This window comes from Podarcis bocagei (assembly GCF_964188305.1).
Source record: "Podarcis bocagei genome assembly, chromosome: 5".
NCBI classification, from domain to species: Eukaryota; Metazoa; Chordata; class Lepidosauria; order Squamata; family Lacertidae; genus Podarcis; species Podarcis bocagei.
In genome coordinates this window covers 85175675-85199293 of record NC_138129.1, presented here as the reverse complement: position 1 = coordinate 85199293, position 23619 = coordinate 85175675, and the positions used below count along the sequence as shown (strand labels likewise).

General features: G+C 43.1%; 1 protein-coding gene across 10 annotated transcripts in view; it reads right to left on the bottom strand.

Annotated features, from left to right (window-relative positions):
* Positions 1-23619, bottom strand: part of LOC308587016 (complement factor H-like) — a 93679-nt gene that overhangs the window by 30600 nt on the left and 39460 nt on the right. For 7 of the 10 annotated variants that reach the window (XM_081194301.1, XM_081194300.1, XM_081194304.1 and 4 more), the window contains one exon: positions 20548-20730. The exons of 2 other annotated variants lie outside the window; for them this stretch is intronic. In XM_081194301.1, the coding sequence (XP_081050427.1) occupies positions 20548-20730 (183 nt within the window). Of the gene's footprint in view, positions 1-17165; positions 17331-18729; positions 18927-20547; positions 20731-23619 lie in introns of those variants that run through there. One more of the 10 variants, XM_081194307.1, reaches the window with a different exon arrangement.

Sequence of the window (23619 nt, the reverse complement as noted above, 5' to 3'; positions counted from 1 at the left end):
TGGACACACAGGAGGCAGAGAAGTTTTTGAGAAGATATGAAAAAGACTTGGGAAAGGCAGAGAACAGACCAAGGACTAGAGAGGAGGAGGAGGAAGGGGAGATAAGGAGTAGACAGGAGGAGGAGAGAGGAGTGGGGGAGGGGGTAGTGGAAACAGACGAGGATGACGATGAGGCCGTAGTGGGAGTGGAGACGGCAGAGGAGGGGGAGCTCTCAGGAAACAAAGGCGGTAGATTATAGTTTGTGACCCCGGCCAAAGGTACGGAAACAGATAAAGGTAAACAATAACACATACATTAAAATTTTTATCCTGGAATGTAAATGGGTTGAACGAGAAAGTTAAAAGGAATAAAATTGAGAAAGTTTTGAAAAACAAGAATTATGACGTAATCTGCTTTCAGGAAACTCATATTGCTAAGAAACACAAACATATCCTGGTGAATAAAAAACTCGGAGTAGAGTTTATTAATTCGGAAGTAAATAAAAAAAAAGGAGTAGTGAGGTATTGGAAGTAATTGCAAATAGAATAAGATAAAAAATTTCCTTCCAGTAGCACCTTAAAGACCAACTGAGTTAGTTCTTGGTATGAGCTTTCGTGTGCATGCACACTTCTTCAGATACACTGAAACAGAGTTGCCAGATCCTTCTATATAGTGAGAAGGTGGGGAGGGGTGTTACTCAGAAGGGTGGTGGGAATGGGAGATAGGCAGATAGCTGAGAGAGCCTCTTGACGACTCTTAACGACTGTAATAGGTCTTACAGGAAAAGGCAAGGGGTGGGAAGGTGAGAAATGGTTTAGTTATGTATAGTGAGATAAGAATCCAATGTCTTTGTTCAGCCCAGGTCTTTTCATGGTTTTAAGTTTGGTAATGAGTTGTAATTCAGCAGCTTCTCTTTCCAGTCTATTTCTGAAATTCCTTTGTAGTAAAACAGCTACTTTGAGATCTTGTATAGAATGTCCTGGGAGATTGAAGTGTTCTCCTACTGGTTTCTCTGTTCTGTGATTCTTGATGTCAGATTTATGTCCGTTTATTCTTTGGCGTAAGGTTTGGCCTGTTTGTCCAATATAGAGAGCTGAAGGACACTGTTGGCATTTGATGGCATACACAATGTTAGACGATGAGCAATTAAATAGTCCCGAGATGGTATGTGTGATGTTGTTGGGGCCAGTAATGGTGTTGTCCGGGTGTATGTGGCAGCAAAGTTGGCATCTGGGTTTATTGCAGGCTCTGGTTCCAGTGTCTGTGTTAAGTCTGGTTGTAGTATTATTGTGGGTTAGGAGTTGTTTAAGATTGGGTGGCTGTCTGTAGGCAATGAAAGGTCTTCCTCCCAGAGCTTGAGAAAGAGAACTGTCATTGTCCAGGAGAGGTTGTAGATCTCTGATGATGCGTTGTACTGTTTTAACTTGGGAGCTGTATGTGATGACTGTATGTGATCCCCGCAAATAGAATAAGAGAGGCAGTAAACGTGAGGGGGATAAGAATCGGGAAGAAAGAGTTTAAGCTGAAGGCGTACGCTGATGATCTAGTCCTGACCTTGGAGAATCCAGTGGATAGCGCCAGTAGGGTGGTAGAGCTATTGGAGGATTTTGGCAGACTGTCTGGATTTAGATTAAATAGGAAAAAAACAAAAATTTTAATAAAGAATTTGGCTGAACAAGATAAAACCCAGCTGGAAAATAAGATTGGTATCAAAATTGTGAATAAAGTAAAATACTTGGGAATTTGGCTTTCACCAAAAAATATAAATCTGGTTGAAGATAATTATAATAAGGTCTGGCAGGGAATTAAAAAAGACTTAGACACCTGGCATAGACTGAAACTTTCATGGACAGGGAGGATGGCTGCGATTAAGATGTGTATTCTTCCGAGACTACTGTTCTTGTTTCAAAACATTCCGATAATCAAAGGTACCTCCCTCTTCAGGAATTGGCAAAAAACCCTGACCAAGTTTATATGGCAGGGGAAGAGAGCCAGAATAAAGTTTAAATACTTAACAGATTCAAGAGAGAGAGGTGGTTTCGCAGTCCCGAATATTAGGCTTTACTATGAGGCAGCCTGCATATGCTGGATAAAGGAATGGGCCACCCTTAGAAACACAGATTTATTAGATTTGGAGGGTTTCGATATTAGGTATGGGTGGCATGCCTACCTTTGGCAGGAGAAAGGGGAGGTCCACAGAGGTTTTTCTAACCATATAGTTAGAGGTTCATTATTAGAAGTGTGGAACAGGTATAAAAAAATGATCGAAAAAGGTACCCCGTGGTGGCTCTCCCCAATGGATATCATCAAAATTAAAAAAATAAATATGTCAGGTGAAAGATGTACGTATGAGGATCTCTTAGTAAAGACAGAAGAAGGATGGAAGGTGAAGCCCTATGAGGAGTTGAAAGGCAAGATAAAAGAATGGCTTCATTTCCACCAGATTAATGCATTATGGGGTGAGCATAAGAAATTGGGGATGAACGAAAAAAAATCAAGGTTCCAGGTGGAAATTTTAGAGAGTAATGACAAACTCCTCTCCAAAACGTACAAACAATTATTGGAATGGGATACCAAGGAGGATCTGGTGAAGGGAGTGATGGTGAAATGGGACAGAGATCTTGGTCATAATATTGAATATAATAAATGGCAGACACTCTGGAGGAAAGGTATAAAATTCACAGCATGTGCAACCCTTCATGAAAATCTAGAGAAAATGATGTACCGCTGGTACTTGACTCCAGCAAAGTTAGGAAAGATGTATAAAACTGTTGATAATACCTGCTGGAGATGCAGAGATAAGATTGGGACTTTTTACCATATCTGGTGGACCTGTGATGTAGTGAAGGAATTTTGGGGACAAGTTTATAACGAATTGAAAAAAATCTTGAAGTATAATTTCCCAAAAATCCCCGAATTGTTTCTTTTAGGTATGATTGGCGATGAAATAAAAAAAAATAGATCAAACCTTTTTTCAATATGCCATGGTCGCAGCGAGGATTTTAATAGCGCAAAAATGGAAATCCCCTGACTTACCTACGATCGGAGAGTGGCAAATGAGGTTATACCAATATATCGAATTAGCGAGATTAACACAAAAAATAAGACAAAACAATACAGTTAAATACAAAGACGAATGGACTAAATTCTTAAATTATTTTGAGACTATCATGGGAATTAATAATTTATCAGTAGACGATAACTAAAACCTTCGATGTATAATGCAATTTTTCAGTAATACTGCAGAAGTAATATAAGGATATATAATCCAAGACCGAGTTGAACGGAAGTTTTTTTTTGTAAGTGTTCATGTATTGTGTGTCTTTTTTCTTTCTTTGCTTTTTGCTTCTTCTTTTCTTTTCTTTCTTTTCTTCTTCTTTTTTTTTGATGGATTTTTTCTTACATGTATATATATATATATGTAACATAGTGTGAAATGTGTATTTTTCTTAAATAAAAAAAATATCTAAAAAAAAAGAGAGATTTTTCAAGCAGTATATAAATTTTGTTATTTTAAAAATAATGCCACATTGAATTACCTTCACATTCAGGATACACAATTGCTTCTCCATTGCACCAGATTACAAAAGCAGACGGGGAATAATTTGCTGCAGGAGCATGCCCTGGTTTACAGGCAAGCTCAACAGAAGTACCACGTTGTACATATAAGTTTTGAAAACGATGCTCATCCGATTGCCCGACCACCTCAACTTTCTTGCTTTCCATTTCAGCCATTGAGATTCCACAGGGCTCTGTGATGAGAATGAAAATAGATTCTGTTCATGAAGGCAACCAGAGTATGTATTTGCCATATTGGAAAACTTAAACAAAAAGGAAGATTTTATATACATCAGTCTTGGGAACACAAGTCAATTTTTTGACATTCCAGTGCATTTGAAAAAAGCAACAAATTCTCTCTCACACACACACAAACAGCATTTGCAGAATTATCATTAAAGTCATGTGAGAACCTATGGCCTGCAGGCAGAATCTGATCTGCCAGGCTATTGCAAGTAGTCTACCAGGCCTGGCCAAGTAAAACTCCTCTTCTGCTTCTGCTAAGGTGCCTCTTTGAAGTATCATTGCTAAGAAGTCTTACTGGTCAGGAAACAGCACTAAGACCTCCTATCACTGACCAAAGGGCGGCAGATCTAGTGGCGGCCTAGCTTGTTTCATTTCCACGGAGCTGGCGCATTCTCTAACAGCCCTACCCAGCTGCAATTCCTTAGCAACAGCCGCTTTACTTAACCTCAAGAGAACTACTCTTCTGCTGGTCAATGTCTATATTCCCCCAGGCCAAAAAAACCCTGTTGTCAAGGCTTCATGGGCTGAACTAGAGGCGTTTTTAGAACCTCTTGAATCTACTTACCCGTCTGCCCTGACTATTGTGTGTGGAGATTTCAACGCTCGTATAGGAACAGATGACAACAGTCTATACACTCATTTCAACCTATTTATGGACCCTGAAGAACAGACGGATATTGGTGCGACACGACTGTCCAAAGATAGTAGAAGCAATTCTTCAGGTCTCTGCTTAGTGCAGGCTGCCAGACGGAGGGAACTGCTGATATTAAACGGCAACACAGAGGGGGATCGCCCCGGGGAATATACCCATTTTTCTAAGGCAGGGGGAAGCGTCATAGACTATATTCTAATCTCAAGATTTGCCTACAGCTTTGTGAGGAAGTTCCAAGTAGGCCACAATACTCTGAGTGACCACCTACCTCTAACTCTAGAGCTTGCAGGTCGGCTTTTTGACTATTCTATTGCCGAGCCACAATATATACCCTCTGTAAACTTGGGTATACTTGCTCCCAAAAGACTCAAATGGTCCCCAATATTGAATGAAAATCTAACCCTCCTCCTTCAGTCAGCAGAGTTAAAGCTTATTCGATCCGCTATTGTGACAGGCAATTCAGTAGACGCGATCATGGAATGCTTCAAATTACTTTTGGAAAGACTGAAACCCCACTTAACAACAGCGATACACAGCTCCGCCACAAAGAGGGCAAAGGACGGTGCTAGCTGGTTTGACCTGGAGTGCAGGCAAACAAGGAGACAAACGAGAACAGCCTACCAGAGATATAGGAAATTAGGGACTGCCACCCTACTTAATGATTATATTTATGTGAGACGGTCCTACAAACAATTATTAAGGAGAAAGAAATTGGAAGCTGAACGAGCCGCATGGCAAAGCTTGGTTAAGGCATCGCACGAGAAAGATACTACTTGCTTTTGGCGAACCATATCTGGTCTACTGGACCAGGAGCGCACCAATTCCATCTGTACAGTGGAACCAATGGAGTGGTTGCGTCATTTTCAATCCTTGTTTCATGACCAGGAAGTCCAACATTATAAACTACGCATCCAATTGGAGGACCTACCTCATTGGCCACCAGTAACTGCAAAGGAAGTTGAGAACCTAATCGCACAATTAAAGAACAATAAGGCCCCAGGGAACGATTATATCCCTGCCGAACTTCTGAAGTCTAACATCGGCTGGTGGGCCCCCCTGTTGGCATCTCTATTTACCTGGATTGACTCAACGGGTCTACTTCCAGATGGCTGGACAGAGGCAATAGTTATTCCAATCTATAAAAAAGGACCTTTGCCAGACCCGGCGAGTTATAGACCAATCAGCCTTCTGCCTATACCCAGCAAACTATATGCTAAACATCTTTACATTAAGCTAACCAGCTGGCTGGAAACTGAAGCTATTCTAGCGGAAGAGCAGGCGGGTTTCAGGCAAGGCAGATCCACCATGGACCATTGCTTCACCCTAGCCTACCTAATTGACAAATATGCCAAAAAAATCCCGTGGGGTGCTATACGCAGCCTTTATCGATCTAAAGGCTGCCTTCGATTCAATTCCACGTGCAAGACTCTGGGACAAATTGAGCGCATCAAGTATAGATAAAAGACTATTATTTTTGATCAGCTGTTTATATAAAGACACGGTGTTGCATGTAAGAACTTCGTTAAATGGCCATCTTATAGGACCAGTTCCTGTCAGCAAGGGGGTCAAGCAAGGTTGCATCCTGGCCCCAGTTCTATTCAACTTTTACATCAATGATATGGTTAACTGTTTGTCATCTCCGGACTTCCATGCCCCCAAACTGGCTGACAAACCAATATCCGTGCTTTTGTATGCTGATGATGCGATACTCCTATCTCGAACAAGAATAGGCTTAAATAGGCTCATAGGTGAATTTTCAGCATACTGTAGGAGAGAGCAACTGGTAATAAACTATCAGAAAACCAAAATCATGGTTTTTGGAAGGAAATGCAGACAGTATAGCTGGAGGATGGATAACCAGACAATCGAACAGGTTAAAGCCTTTAAATATCTGGGTATCGTCTTCCAGTCAACCGGGTCCTGGGATGTCCATCAAAAATATGCCAAAGAAAAAGCAGCTCAAAGTATTAAGATGCTGTCGCGCTTCTTTTACACGAAGGGGGGCAGATATTTTCCAGCAGCCCTTGAAGTCTTTCAGGCAAAACCTCTGGCGCAGTTACTGTATGGGGCACAAATCTGGACGGGGAACCACTGCTCAAGTCTTGAAACTGTACAGTCTAAATTCCTAAGGCAGATATTCGGTGTCCCCTCCTGTGTCCCAAACGCAGCTTTACGACTCGAGGCCTGCCTCCCATCGGTAGAAACTCAGACCTGGCAAAGAACACTCAACTATTGGCTTCGCCTTAATCTAAATCCACCCGGTCTACTGCCTCTAGTAATGCAAGACCCTCATAAAAGCATGTGGTTCAAAACTGTGCATCAAAAACTCCTTACATGCGGTCTGCATTCACAATCCCTACTATCAATGGGCCTTATTAAAGCAAAGAGCCTAATAGGCCAGCGCCTGAAAGACATTGAACGGCAAAACAACCTGACTATCTTAAAGAAAATGTGTCCATGGTATACTTACTTTCCCCCTGCCCACTTTGATTTCCCAGCTTCATATTTGTCTAAATTAACCATCCCAAAATACAGACGCGCCTTTACATTGGCTAGATGGGATGTTCTTCCTTCTGCCGTACTCGAAGGTCGTTACCAAAAGACTCCATTTGAAAAACGACTCTGCCCATGTAGAGATGGTAACACGGAAACAGTGTCCCACGTCCTCCTATCCTGCCCCCTTTATAAAGACCTAAGGAATGAGATTATTACTCCACTCATTCTCCCCAACCCCGGCCGTCCACAAGACATTATACTGTTCTTTCTCTTTTCTGATACGGACAGTCAGACAACAGAGAAGGTCGCAAGGTACATCGAGAGAGCTGTGAAATTGAGGGCCACCATCTGAGTGACAGACGTGTTCATCTGACGGACCTCTTTTTGTTTGTTTTTATCCCCTTTTATGTTTATTTTATTTTATTTTTAATTCTTGTATAGCTGTGGCCTGTTGGCTTTGCTAATAAAGTTCTGATTCTTCTCTCCTCCTATCACTGATACTACCACACCACTTAAGTGGTTTAGTAATGGCATTATTTTCCAAGGGATGAACTCGTTTTTGGCATTCATATAGTGCAAGGATGGGGAAGCTGTGGCCCTCCAGATATTGTTGGACTACAACTCCCATCATCCTTGACCGTGTTGACTAGAGATGATGGGAGTTGAAGTCAAATAACATCTGGAAGGCCAAAGGTTCTCCCAATCACAGACACTGTGCTTGTTAAGTTTCCAAAGTACTTCAAAAGATGATGATGATGATGATGATGATGATTTATTTATACCCCACCCATCCGTCTGGGTTCCCTCAGCCACTCTGGGTGGCTCCCAACAGAAAATTAAAAACACAATAAAACATCATAAATTAAGAAGTTCCCTAAACAGGGCTGCCTTCAGATGTCTTCTAGAAGTCAGATAGCTGTTTATTTCCTTGAATCTGATGGGAAGGCATTCCACAGGGCAGGCGCCACTACCAAAAAGGCCCTCTGCCTGGTTCCCTGTAACTTCGCTTCTCACAGTGAGGGAACCAGTGTCCAGGCTAAATTATGGGGGTGGAGGCGCTCCTTCAGGTATACTTGGCCAAGACCGTTTAGAACTTTAAAGGTCAACACCAACACTTTGAATTGTGCTTGGAAACGTTGTTCAGCAACTAGTTTTCATATTATTAGTACCTATATTTTACAGAATGGGGACAGAAGCTGAGAGGATAAAGGTAAAGGTACCCCTGCCCGAGTCTTGACAGACTCTAGGGTTGTGCGCTCATCTCACTCAATAGGCCAGGAGCCAGCGCTGTCTGTAGACACTTCCGGGTCACGTGGCCAGCATGACGAAGCTGCTCTGGCGAGCCGGCACCAGAGGAGCACACGGAAACGCTGTTTACCTTTCCGCTATAAAGCAGTACCTATTTATCTACTTGCACTTAAGGGTGCTTTCGAACTGCTAGGTGGGCAGGAGCTGGGACCGAATGATGGGAGCTCACCCCGCCGCGGGGATTCGAACCGCCGACCATGCGATCGGCAAGTCCTAGGTGCTGAGGTTTTACCCACAGCGCCACCCGCGTCCCTGCTGAGAGGATACTAGCATGCTAAAGGTATTGCCTGAAAGCAAGATATGAACTAGGATTGTCCCTCTCCATATTTCACATGCTTCATGGTGGTGCTTTACTAAGGAGAAACAATTATTTAAACCTTTCCCAAATATATCACATATAAAAGAAATTAATGAAGCAACCCTATGTGCATCCCAGAAGATGGAATTGCTATCAAAACAGAGGGGGGGGGGGAGTTCTTACCTAGACAAATGGGCACTTTTGTCCAGTTCCCATTGTTACAAAAAGTTCTATTTTCTCCTTCCATGGCATAATATTTTTGGCATTTGAATTCCACTGAAGAGCCAGATGCATATTGCTTCTGTGATAAGGTGATTATGTCTCCATTCTCAATAGTGGGTGTGTGACTACAGTTTCCCCCCATTTCTGGTAAATAATAAAGTGATAAGAACAGTGACTTAGTACAGTTACCAAAGGTCAAAAATGAAGGACTTTGAAATCCCTTTGTTCAAATCAGGCATGTCGAGATGGAGTATTTCTCTCTCTCTTGAGATACAGTGGTACCTCTGGTTATGAACTTAATTCGTTCTGGAGGTTCGTTCTTAACCTGAAACCATTCTTAACCTGAGGTACCACTTTAGCTAATGGGGCCTCCCACTGCCACCGCGTGCCACTGTGCAATTTCTGTTCTCATCCTGAGGTAAAGTTCTTAACCCGAGGTACTACTTCCGGTGTAGCGGAGTCTGCAACCCAAAGTGTTTGTAATCCAAGGTGGTTGTAAGCTGAGGTACCACTGTATTTGAAACAGAGGAAAAGCCAGTTCCAACTCAGATGCAATCGCATGGCATCTAAATAATGCAACCAAGGTAATCAGCTCCTGGCTGCAAATTGATTCCCTCAGAATACAAAGCTTTGAAGGAAGAATTTCAAGACGTGGTGTTGCCCTTTGTCTTCTCCACTCTATGGTTGGAAAAGACTAGTGGCAACACCTTGCACAGTGCCCTGACTCTGGCTGAGTTCTTGCAGACAGTATGGCTGCTTGTCTTCCTTACCCTGGGGTGGAGAAGATGAGTGGGGATATCTTGTGGAAACCTATGGCTCTCGCTACGTTTGCAAGAGGGAGGCATTTTGACAGCAGCGGAAGTTAGGGGTGCAGTGCAGTGGGGAGTCAGGGGACTACACATTCCCTTTTCACCTCAGGTGGCAAAATTGGACACACCACCTCTGGTCCCAGATTAACATCGTTCTTGTGTGCAAGTGCCGTATGAATAAAAACTAGATTTCTAGCAGAATCAAGCTATGATCCACTGGACAGAGAACAAGCACTGGCGCCCTGCAGCAACTCAGATAATTTGGAGACTCTCTGAACCAATGAGAAAGACAGCACTGGAAGCTTTCGCTTTTGAACTGGAAAGCGAGGTAGTTATAGACCATTTGAACATTTAAATAACCATGGCGGAATTTTTCAATATGAACATCATGTTTACCAGAGATACACAATGGCAAATCCAAGTGCCCATCGATACACTTCCTGACTGAAGGAGCTGTGATGACATGTCCTTCCTTGCACAGGAACTGCAAGAACTGGTTATGCTGAATCACCTGGGACCGTCTTCGCTTCCCAGGCAGGAGCAGGTCTTTTGCGTCTAGCTGTTGTTTTGTGATACCACAAGGTGCTAAAAGAAAGAAAGGGAGGGGAGGCGGGGATCATCACTGGGACTCATTTCTCTGTATGTCCTATTCCATTTGCCCTCTTTGTGCTGCAAGGTTACCTCATATATGTAGCTGTCTTTACATGTTCAAAACAGGAGGATGTAAACACATGAGGAAACACAATAGGGACAGACTCGTTTGCTGCACCCACTCAGTCATTCATTGTGGTTTCTGTCAACTTCCATTTAAGTACTGGAAAAAACCCATTAAGGTCAACATTGGAGTAAAAATAGTCTCTAACTTGCCACCCACTGAAATGTATGGGGATGTATTTAATAGCACCATCCTATAGATGCACTTCAGAAGTAACTCCCATTCAGTGCAATGGGCTTAATCCTTGGGATGGGTATAGGATTATAGCCTGTATGTCATTGGATTGTGACCCTTCTTTTCTTTTCCCCCTCACAGTCTTGAGAAAAGGAGCAAGAGCTCAAAGATGCAAACTGACCCAAAATGACACCTTGATTCCATACTGGAGATGTGAATTCAGATCTAGTCGAACTCTCAAACAATATGGCAACTCTGGCTATTGATGTTTGCACTAAATAACTCTGATCCAGAATGTGAATTCTCTAGTTTCCTCAAATTACAGCATTCTGCCCAATTATGCAAATCCATTGATCCATACTAGCAGAATTAAAGTAGCCACACAGTGTAAAGATGAGGTATCTGTGACCCCTCAAATATTATTGAATTATACCTCATATCATGATGGGAGTTGCTGTCCAACAACAATCCAGAAGGCCAGCAGTTCCCAATTCTTGACAGAGTGTTTAAGTCCTCAAACATGGAGAAAGCAACTTTGCATGCAGTTGGGTTTCCAGAGGCTATGATGGACACCCCACATTTTGATTTAGAGTTTGCAATATTGAAAGTCAAGATGCCTCCTTACCCAAACACCTGGGTGCAGGTGTCCACTTTTGCCCACGACATGTTATCCATTCAGTGCCTTCCAAGACATATCCAGGGTTGCACTTGTATTGTGTTCTGTCACCCTCCAGGTATCTGGCCTTCTCATCACTTATCATTTCCCCAAAATCAATGTCAGGTGGTTCTTCACAAACTGCAATTATATTTACCATCAATATCAACATTCTCCCATTTTCCTGAAAGCACAGTAAATGTCAGGGACCGTGCTGTGGAGGACTGCACCGAGGAGGAATGGTGGGAGCCTCCTCATGCCCCCTGCCCCCCGCTCCTGATCCAGATCCTGAATTTTCCCAGGAGGACAGTATAGATTGGGAACAGTGGTTTGCAGAGGGGCATAGTTCAGAAGGCAGAAGCTGGGATATACTGGATGGTGAACACCTAGGAGAAGGAACACTGGAAGGGAGAGGGTTAACAGATTCACAGTCTCTAGACGGCATTCCTCCACCGCCCTCCCCACAGCTAGAAGGGCTCAGAAAGTCACAGAACAGAAAGCACAGAGGGGACAAGCTCAGATTACCAGACGTAGAAGTGACTTGTGTTCATAGGGACCAAAGGGGGTGGGCTATTTAATTGGGAGCACCACTATTACTAGGAGATGGGTTCTTAGTTCTCTTGCTGTGATTACTAAAGTTTCTAACTAGTAAGAAGAATCCTTTTCCTTTGTTCTGCTTCTCTACAGCCATGGGGGAGGAAGCCAATTCCCTGAAGCCTGACAGTAAATAAATAAAGCTGTACTTTGAAACCAAACACAAGTCAAATGTTTCCCTTTTTTAAAAAAAAATAAGCTGATGCTATCATTTTAATGTTATGTTAACGTTTAGATGTTATTTAATATTTATCTGTTATAGCCTTATAGTTTTTGAACTAACTATAACTGGTAAAACATATTTTGAAGGTTGGAACTCTGAAAGACACATTAAAAATGTGTTAAATAAATGCATCTTAAATCCAATATTTTTCAAAATAACCATCTATATTGGTAATCCTCAAGTATAAGTATTTATAAGGCTGAAATGTTCTGCCATTTACAATATAATAATAATAATAATAATAATAATAATAATAATAATAATAATAATAATAATAATTTTTTATTATTTGTACCCTGCCCATCTGGCTGGGTTTCCCCGGCCACTCTGGGCAGCTTCCAACAAAGATTGAAAATAAATTAAAATGTCACACATTAAAAACCTCCCTAAACAGGGCTGCCTTCAGATGTCTTCTAAATGTCAGATAGTTGTTTATCTCTTTGACATCTGATGGGAGGGCGTTTACAAGTTGATATATTAATAAAATCATTACTGCTAAGTATACTGTTGAGCTTTTCATACATTAAAAAGTGTGGGCTCACCATTTTGGGAAGTACAGCATGTCCACAGAAGAAATGGAAGAACGGAGACCAGCCAGCTTTCCATAGCGCTGCTTGTTGCTCCAGGCCACAGAATACTCACTTTCTACAACTAATTTTTCTAATGACTGTCCTTGCAAAAAAAAAATCACTGGTGGTTCATGGCTCTGTGCCATGAGATGAGGAAGGATTACTGGAATGGGGAACATGAACTTTTAAACCAACAAGGAGTGTTTGCGAAAGATTTGCATTGGCACAGCACTTGGTGTGATGATGGTAGTTAGGCGGAACAGCAACAAACCTTTCTTAGCAAGTTGCAAACTTCTCAGAAAGCCCTTTTAGCTGTACAGCAGCCAGGAAATTAAAAGACGCCTGCTTCTTGGGAGAAAAGCAATGACAAACCTAGACAGCAGCTTAAAAAGCAGAGACATCACCTTGCCAACAAAGGTCCGTATAGTTAAAGCTATGGTTTCCCCAGTAGTGATGTATGGATGTGAGAGCTAGACCATAAGGAAGGCTGATCGCCGAAGAATTGATGCTTTTGAATTATGGTGCTGGAGGAGACTCTTGAGAGTCCCATGGACTGCAAGAAGATCAAACCTATCCATTCTGAAGGAAATCAGTCCTGAGTGCTCACTGGAAGGACAGATCCTGAAGCTGAGACTCCAATACTTTGGCCACCTCATGAGAAGAGAAGACTCCCTGGAAAAGACCCTGATGTTGGGAAAGATGGAGGGCACAAGGAGAAGGGGACGACAGAGGACAAGATGGTTGGACAATGTTCTTGAAGCTACCAGCATGAGTTTGACCAAATTGCGGGAGGCAGTGGAAGACAGGAGTGCCTGGCATGCTCTGGTCTATGGGGTCACGAAAAGTCGGACACGACTAAACAACAACAAAACAGCAATGTGCACTACTAGGCAGAGCCAGCTCAGCTCCACCAGCACTGAAGCCAATTTGGGGTGAGATTGCATCCATTTCGGGTGAAACCTCACCTGAAATTGGCAGGCTTCCACTTGAAATTGGCACCAATGGAGGCACAAGGGCCATCTTATCCATTAGGATTAGTGGCATCCTGCGCCAGGGCACCCGCCCATCAGTGGCACCCAGCAGTGGGAGTCCGGGACATGCTGGGTGGCGGCTGCTCTTCCTACGGCCAGCTGTGCTCTCTCGCTTCCTGCCTGGGAGAGGAGGTGGTGGTGGTGGCACGCAAAACTACATGGCGCCCTTCTCCCTCCTGCCCGCCCCGTGGCAGTAGCGGGACTGCTGAGGAAGCCCGCGTGGCAAGCGAGCCTTGAGCTGCCCAGGAGGACGGGGAGGGGGAGAGGCGCCAAGAACATCACTTGCACCACAGCGCCAAATATGCTTAAGATGGCCTGGCAGGCACCACTTCTCTGCCAGTGCCAGATGTTGCAGGGCACACAGTGGAGGCAGTGGTGGCAATGGGTCGTTCTAAAGGAATTATAATATGGATAATTAAAGGTTGCATTGAGCTTTATTCCATGAAAGAAGAAAGGGTGAATCTATCCCACTCACTTGAGTGGACTCAAAGCACAAACAGTCACGTAGAAAAAACAAGTTCCTGCCAAGTAAATTCCCAGGAACAATGCGGATGTAATAACTTGCCATCTGTTTGCTTTAAAAAAAAAAAACTGGTTTCAAATGGAATTGATTGAAGGGAAAGTGAAATTACTGAAGGCTTCATACAGCATACTATTAGAATGGGAGACGAAAGATGAAGAGGTAAAATCAGTCATGATTAAATGGGCAAAATATATAGGTTACAACATTATGATGGAAGATTGGGAAAAATTATGGAAAATTGATTTAAAACTTACAGACTGTTCCCTGTTGAAGGAGAGTTACATGAAGATGATGTACAAATGGTATGTGACACCAGTGCAGTTAGGGAAAATGTACAAAAGTAGTTCAAATATATGTTGGAAGTGTAAGGAAAAGGAAGGGACATTTTAACATATGTGGTGCGACTGTAATGAAAATAAAAATATTTGGGAAATGATATATAACAAATTGAAGAAAATGTTCCATCTAACATTTGTCAAAAAAACAAAAACAAACCTGAAGCATTTTTGTTAGGGATTGTAGGGAAAGACCTGCCAAAAAAGCTGAAAAATATCTTCATGTATGCGACAACGACCGCAAAAGTCCTAATAGCACAAGGATGGAAGACTGAAGAAATGCCAACTAAAAATCATGGCAAGGAAAACTGATGGATTATGCAGAACAGGCAAAGTTGACACATAAGCTATGGAACAAGGATAACTGTGACTTTAAAGATGAATGGGGACCCTTTACAAAGTATTTGAAGAGGCAACAAAGTGAATTGGACTCCTTGGCAGATTTCGAGTAAACATTCACAAACTTTTTATTGACAATAATAAGTCAAACAATTTGAGGATCTTTACAAATTTGTAACATGCAGAGAACAGCATTTACAGAGAAACCAAAGACTCCTGGAACTGAGGGAAGTCGGGGTGGGGCTTTGTGTGGGAGGGAGGGGGGAGGGAGGAAAAATGGAGGGGAAATTAAGGATGATATGTGTCAGGGAACTGCCATCAGCTCAGAGGCGAGAGGTGGAAGGGCAGCTGGGTTACAGGGAGCCTCCCAAGATCGTGAGAAGCAGCACTTCCTCCGCGGAGGAGGGAAGTCCCGCCTCTAGTGGGGAAGGGATGCAGGGCTCGGAGGATGCAAGAGAGAGCCAAGACACTGTGCATGAGCCAAGTGTGGGGGGGATGCAGGTCCCCCTTTAGCCATGCCCTCTCTGCACAGTAGGTTTACGCGCAGAGAGGGGAGGCGTCGGATGGGGGTCAAGAGACTACTCTGCTGGGGAAAGTTTAAGGACCGCCCACTCTCAGATTCTGCTAGTGACTGAGCAAGACGTGGAATTGAGACATTCTGCACTGTAAATGTTTTTGCACCAATAATAAAGCCTTTGAAAAGACCAGTAGGGATCTTGCCTGCCAAACAGTTGCAAATTCTCCCCTGCAAAGTTTGGAGGTAGAAACAGAAGGCTTTTTATTATAGACAAAAAATATCAGCCCTCAACACCTTAACCTATGCGGTCATAATTTTTTCCGAAAAAATCCCTTACCTGCAGTGTCATAATTTCATGAAAAATCAGATGTCATTCAATTGTCTCAAAAAGCTAGCCCTCAAAGCCTTAACCCGTGGAAAAATATTTTTTTGAAAAAGTTCACAATTTCACCAAAAATCTGATGTTATCCAATTGTCTCAAAAATGGTACCAAGATGTTGCAAATTCTCCCCTGCAAGTTATGGTGGTGCAAAAAGTGCATTTTATCATAGGCCAAAAAAATCAGCCCTCGGTACTTTAGCCTACGGAAAAACGTCAGTATTTTGGTGAAAACCATGACCCCTCGGCCTGGGCGCCGAGGGCTCATTTTTCAGCCTACCTGGAAGCGCGGCGTTTGCACCAAAAAACCTTGCAGGGGGCAATTTGCAGGTGTTTGGCACCATTTTTGAGTGAATCACACACTTTTGGGATTTGGGCGAAATCCGTGACCTGCGGGCATTGCTTCACTGATGGTTTTTAATTGTTTTACTGTTTTACTGATGGTTTGTTAATTATTTTATTTGTTTTATGTTGTAATTGTGATGTTCCATTCTGTGATTGTTATTTATTGTTTGTAAGATGCTTTGTGACTTGTGTGAGTGAAAAGTGGCTTTGGAATGTAGGAAATGAGCTGTAGTCATTCTTCTGTCTATGGGTGATCAACATTCCTCTGCCAAACTGATAGGAACGGGGTCACCTAGTTCATTATTAGGAAAAATGAGACTTGAAATACACTGGCAAATTTTGGACGCAAAATGGTTTGTTTAGCATGAACAGATTTTTTTTTTCAAAAAATGTGAAATGGTGTTGACATGAACTGATATCCTATACTAGCGGTGGCAAAGATATGGCATGAGTCATTGCGCCAGCAGTGCTGTTGTTTGGGGTTCTCAAATTGGGCAGCCACTTCCCCCCACATTTCCTCGTGCGTAAACCGATCCCTCAAGTGCGTGGCTCCCACAGCAGCTTAGAGACTGTCTATCGGCCACCAAGCAGGTGTCTTCCTGCCTCCCCCCCCCCCGCGCGCGATTGGCGGGATTTTTTGCAGCGAGCAGGAGATAGTCAGCGGCTGTAGTTTGTGTGATTGGTTGCTGCCTGCGATTGTTGAGACCATGTGTTGCTTCTGCTCCGTGTGCCATAGGAAGTGTTTATAATCCGTGTGTTTCCCTCCCAAAAAAACAACAGTGATCCAAGCCTCCCCAAAAGCTCTGCAAGTCTTGGCACCCCCCCAAAAAAAACCCTCCAGGCAATGGCTTCCAAAAGCTGAACAACTCAGGGCAACCCCCCAAAAGCTCATTTTTTAACGGTATATTAATTATTGTTGTTGTTTAGTCGTTTAGTCATGTCCAACTCTTCGTGACCCCATGGACCAGAGCACGCGAGGCACTCCTGTCTTCCACTGCCTGTTGCAGTTTGGTCAAACTCCTGCTGGTAGCTTCGAGAACACTGTCCAACCATCTCGTCCTCCATCGTCCCCTTCTCCTTGTGCCCTCAATCTTTCCTAACATCAGGGTCTTTTCCAGGGAGTCTTCTCTTCTCATGAGGTGGTCAAAGTATTGGAGCCTCAGCTTCAAGACATGTCCTTCCAGTGAGCAATTCCAATTTTAGGTCCATGATCCATGCATATAATCCATGGGGAAATCTATTGGTGTTTGTGAAGAAGTAGCTTGATTTGATAATATTAAAAATAAATCATCAATGAATTTTGAAGATCAGGTGCTGGTTAAAAATGTCTTCTGTATGCTTCTTCCAATTACTTTTGCTGTCGCTGTTAAATAGAAAGTAAGCAATGAAAATGTAAGGTTACATACATACATAATTATCCTTTGTGCAGATACCTGCTAAGAGTCTTTGATTAATTTGTTATATTAAACTGGTTCCATATGCAAGTAACACTATGTAATAATTATAAGATGGTTTCAATTTTTTTGTCTAGAGTCACTCAACAGACACTGATAATCCCATTGCACTATCATTGCTGCCATTAGTACTTTCCCAATTATCTGTGTTACAATAAAAGGTCAAACATCATTTTCCGTGAGTGATGGCATTAAAAATAACATTCCACATGTACAAAATATGCCTTGTTAGGCAAACATTTTTGATATTGATAGGTAAACTTTAACACCAATTTAAAGGGTTGGACTCAACCCAAGTTTAAAAAAAAAAAGGTAAAGGACCCCTGACAGTTAAGTCCAGTCATGGATGACTCTGGGGTTGCAGTGCTCTTCTTGTTCTATAGGCCGAGGGAGCTGGCGTTTGTCTGCAGACAGTTTTTCTGGGTCATGTGGCCAGCATGGCTAAGCTGCTTCTGCTGAAACCAGACCAGCGCACAGAAACGCCGTTTACCTTCCCGCCGGAGTGGTACCTATTTATCTACTTGCACTTTGACGTGCTTTCGAACTGCTAGGTTGGCAGGAGCAGGGACCGAGCAACGAGAGCTCACCCCGTCGCAGGGACTTGAAAAACCAGTCAGAAATCAGGTGCTAATACAGACTCAGTGTTGCACCGCAAAGACTACTGCTGTTGTATTTATGACACCAGCTGAGATTTTTGGTGTGCATGTGTGTGTGTGTGTGTGTGTGTGAGAGAGAGAGAGAGAGAGAGAGAGAGAGAGAGAGAGAGAGAGAGAATGAGAATTATGGAACTCTCCTGGGTAATATTATGAATCCATTCATTCAGCGTGAAAGAGCAACAAGAGATGCTTACTCCACAATGTGACGATTCTGATGCTTAGGAGCACTGAAGTTTAAATGGTTCTGGTGAATTTATTCTAAAGGCTGAGTAAGGAAGCGCTAAAACACTTGTGGCATTTCATACCCAAAGGTGGATTGTGTCATGGCTTAATTTGGGCTTTACTTGTGGCAGCAGAACTACTTTTTTCTCATTTTAATTCTGTCTAGGACTTTGAAAGAGAAAGGAGAAAACAGTGAAAGAAAGGGAAGGTGAGAGGAGAAAATAAGAGATGATGAACAACAAAGAAGAGTAACTCTGGGAGGAGATGAGAAAAACGGGTATAGATGGATAAAAATCGAAAATCTGCTGTAGACCAAGAAAATTTCAAAGACATTTATTTTGTAATGCACATTGCTTTCTATAGCTTAACAAAAATCACAGCTATGTGTGTTGAATTTTCTGTTATTATGCTTTAACTGCAATGTACCTACAGGTATACATCTTGGGTAATCCAACCTGCCCTCTCTACATGGGGCTCTGAAGGGAGGCGAATATGGATCTTTCTGAAAGCCCCTTTTGCAGGCAAACTCTGTCTTGTCTCCAGTTGCGGAATAGATTTTATAAGCGGATTTCCACCTTAGCCGTATATTGTTTTGATTCATATCTTCTTCGTTTGCTGCACAAGGAACTGTAGAAAGGCACAAATCGTGTCATCTAAGAGATTAATTTGACAACAAGGAATTTACTTGACCAAAACGAAAAACAAAAACCAACAGCCCTTCGGATTGTGTCCAAAGTTAGTCTTACTCAGTCAAACCCACTGAAATAAATTGAGATTGAGATGCGGTCCCATCAGTGGATCTCCTCTGAGGAAAAATAAGTAAAGCTTCTGTCAAATGAATAAATAAATAAATAGCAATTTGAATATTCTCCCCATTAAAACCAATTGGGAGTCACAAGCGTTAGATTTTCTGAGTTGCGATTCAGCCAATGTGAAGAAACCATCAGTAGCAGTCCACATTTAATTGGGTGCTTTCTGAATTGGGGTCTGATACCAATATTATTATACATTATATAGGAGTATGTGGCTGTTGTCATGGTAGCTATGAGGTCCTTGAGTCAGTCCAGACTATGCAGCCTCGGCATGTAAATGAAGTCTCCAAGCACAAATATCGCAAGGGCTGTCACATGGGAGAGGGAACAAGCTGGTTTTTTCCTGTTCTGGCTCAAACCAATGGCTTCAAGTTACAAGAAAGGAGATTCTGACTAAACACCAGAAAAAACTTTCGGACAGTAAGAGCTGTTCCACCTCCCTTGGGAGGTTGTGGACTCTGCTTCCTTGAGGTATTTAAGCAGAGGTTGGATAGCCATCTGCCATGGATGGTTTAGCTGAGATTCCTGAATTGGAGGGCTTAGACTAGATGACCCTTTCTACTCTACCATTCTATGATTCTACGAAGTGCTTGGGGATTCTCCAGTACAACTCCCCAGATTATTTCCACTAGCTTAAACAGAGAGGCTGGTGAACATCAGATCGGACAGTACACCAACAGGATCCCTGTCTCTCTGGCCCAACAGCAGGAACAACTCAACCCTGGCTCCCAGGTGGACTGGCTTCCTGGTGAGGAAGATACCAGGTCAGCCCCCTCATCCATGATCAAGTCATGGAGGAATGTTTTATTGAGGCCTATCAGGGCATTCAGTAACAGCAGAACAAGGTGTGAGGATTGCCTGTAATGACAGCCCAAATTTTGTCAGAAGATGCAACAACCGTACGATATCTCCTGTCCCTTCGCCTTATCTGGGGTAAAGAACAATATGGTCTCCACAAGTGGTTATTGTTAATGTTCTTCTGAAACTATTGATTTTGGTCCAAAACATTACAACGTGAAGTTTGAAGGCTCATTATAGATGTGATTAACCTTAAGGCCCATCTAATAGTTTGTTGATGCAGCTGTTTGCAGGAAGAGGCACTGAGGGGAATTTGGATTCACTGCTGTGAGGAAAGTGGAAAGTCAGTGTCTGGGAGGAAAACCTTGCAAAGGGAAAGACCCACATGGCTGCCTATTATCAGTAAAGGCACCCAAAGTTTGGTGGGTGGCTCGCTTTGCTTCATGAGAGAACTACCTGTAGTTCATGGGAGGAGCTGGGATGGAGGGTAACTAAAAGTGTGTAGTAAAGCAAAAACACATATAGAACAATGCCAACTGCTGACACCACACTGGTGCCACTAGGTCACAGGTTTTTGAATTTATTGAATATCCTTCAATAAAACAGAAAAAGCAAAGATTTAGAGAAATTTCCTGTACCTGTGCATGTTGGTATACCTGTCCAATGCCCGTTGACACAATGTACATATTGATTTCCTCGTGGTTTGTAGAAAGTTTCGCACTTATACTGTACAAATGCCCCTGGCATATATTCTGATTTTTCCAGGTCCAGAAATTCTCCATTTTCAAGAGGAGGTGGAGGACCACATTTTCCTGCAGCATCTGTGGTGATGCATTGAAACAGAAAAAGGAATCTATTACATGGCATTTATTAGGATTACACATATGGCTGTGCACACAAGCATTTCTAGAATTCAGCTTCTACATCAGGAAAAAAGAAAAGTATCATGCAAAGATTTACCGTATTTTCCGCCCTATAGGACGCACTTTTTCCCCTCCAAAAATGAAGGGGAAATGTGTGTGCGTCCTATGGGGCGAATGCAGGCTTTCGCTGAAGCCTGGAGAGTGAGGGGGGTCGGTGCGCACCGACCCCTCTCGCTCCCCAGGCTTCAGGAAGCTATCCGCTAGCGTGGGAGACGCAGCTCTCCCACGGCTAGCAGAGAGCTTGCCTGCACCCAGAAGCTTGGGGCGCGCTGAGCTCAGCACGCCCCAAGCTTCGGACTTAGCGCAGCCCTCCGCTAGCCATGGGAGAGCCGCGCGAAGTCGAGCGGCTCTCCCACGGCTAGCGGAGAGATTGCCGGCACCCAGAAGCTTGGGGCGCACTGAGCTCAGCACGCCCCAAGCTTTGGGCCTCGCGCAGCGCTCCGCTAGCCGTGGGAGAGCTGCGCGATAGCAGACTGTTCTGGGGGCTGGGGTCGGGGGAAGCTTGGGCTTCCCCCGCCCCAGCCCCGCACCTGGGGGGGAAATAATTTTTTTCCCTTTATTTCCCCCCAAAAAAACTAGGCGCGTCCTATGGGCCGGTGCGTCCTATGGGGCGAAAAATACGGTAATTTAAAAAGGGGGGAAAGTTTTCATATACGTTTTATTGAGCTATGTATATCTGCTTGGTGAAATAATCAGTGAACAAATTGTCTTTCTATTGTCTCTTCAAGTGTGGCTGACATTCTACCAGCACCTCCTTAGTTGGTCAAACAGACCAATCATTAAAACAACTAGAACCTATTTTGACATGGATCTCATTGGGAGGAGGCGGCAGGTGTCCTCTGAATTTTGCTCAGCTCTTCACTATCAAAATTTATCATATTCTGCTGTTTTTGAAAATCTCTTTCAGTATCTTGCAAGTATCTATTTGTAAAAATTGATTCTGCAGAAGCATAGAAGTTTATGAAATGCTGGTGCCTTAATATCTTGTGCTTCCATAAACACCTCTGTTAGTTTTCTCCTTTCTGCCTCTGATGTCTGGAACTCCTGCCCCAAACATGCAACTTGGGGGTAGCCAGTGTGATGCTATCTAGATGTTGCTGGACTACAACTCCAATCAGTCCGAGAATGGCGAATGGTCAGGGGAGTTACAGTCCATCAACATCTTGAAGCACTAAGTTTGCTGCAGTTGAATGGGGCTAATTCCACTGGTTCTAAAACCGCCTTTGCCATGAAGCGTTTGGCTTTCTGCTTAGCAATGTCTGAAGTAGGATGGGATGAGGCAGGGTGCGCCCCATCATTTTGGGCAGTCATATTTGAAGATGACCTATTCATCTCTCTCTTTCTTGCCTTGTCCCCGTCCAGATTTTGTCCTCCATGTGGGTTTTCCAAAGCCATCCCGTTAGGTACTGTGCAAAGCACAGTAGATGAATCTTTAGTCTCATCCAGTATTGTGTTTATGTTCCTACCTCTCCAGTCTACTAAAGTTCAGTTTGTAAGCTCTTTCAGGAACGGACCTGTTCTTATTTTTCTGCATTGTCTCCTCTCCACCCCCACTCTTATGCTTTAAAGCACCTTATGCATTGATGGTGTAAAAAACCATAATATTCCTACTTATGAGGTTATAAGGGTTAGCCAAATGGTGGAACGAATGTCTAAATGATCCACAACACACATAACAACACAACTCTCACCACCTCAAATGGCATACTTCAAGGTACACAGGCAGCTCCCAGTCATCTAGAGCTGAGTAATCCAGCTGAACAATTGACTCAACAATTTCCTAGAGAACAAGAGGGCACGTGTGTGTCTTGAGAATGCATCAAGTACTATAAATTCTAAACGGCCTCGGTCCAGTATACCTGAAGGAGCGTCTCCACCCCCATCGTTCTGCCCGGACGCTAAGGTCCAGCACCGAGGGCCTTCTGGCGGTTCCCTCATTGCGAGAAGCAAAGCTACAGGGAACCAGGCAGAGGGCCTTCTCGGTAGTGGCGCCCGCCCTGTGGAACGCCCTTCCAGCAGATGTCAAAGCGATAAACAACTACCTGACATTCAGAAGAGATCTGAAGGCAGCCCTGTTTAGGGAAGTTTTTAATGTGTGATATTTTACTGTATTTTTGGTTTCTATGGAAGCCGCCCAGAGTGGCTGGGGAGGCCCAGCCAGATGGGCGGGGTATAAATAAATTATTATTATTATTATTATTATTATTATTATTATTATTATTATTACTACTACTACTTGAATTTATTATAGAAAGGTTGAGATATCTCAGTTCTTCTGTACTTATTACAGTTCAAGGGACGCTGGCTACTAGTGCTGGAAGAGACAAAAATACTTCTAGTCTCTCCTTTGCTCTGGATCACAGTCATCTGGGAGGGAGACTGGAAACAGATCGGCATAGTCTAGATCAACATGTGCCACGAACAGATGATTACATCGCAAATAGCTCAAATTGATTTAAATAAGCATCACAAGCCACCTTGTGCTGTGTAAGACCAATTTGGTCTGCATGGATTTCTTCCCAATTACAATCGTGATGATTGGTCAATGAAGGAAAACTACCACCTCCAACTACTGAGTAATCCCATAGGAATCTCCATCAGGCCCGTTCTAGATGAAGATTGTTGGTTTTCCCATAGTATACACTTCAGTCTTGACTCCCTCTGGTATATTCTTCATAGCCCAGAGATTAGCAGAAGGTAAAGAATATATGACAGTCCAAGACTATGCAAGAATCCGCACAGTGCAAAATTTAACATACAACTTTATTTTTAAAAGGAAGGATGTTA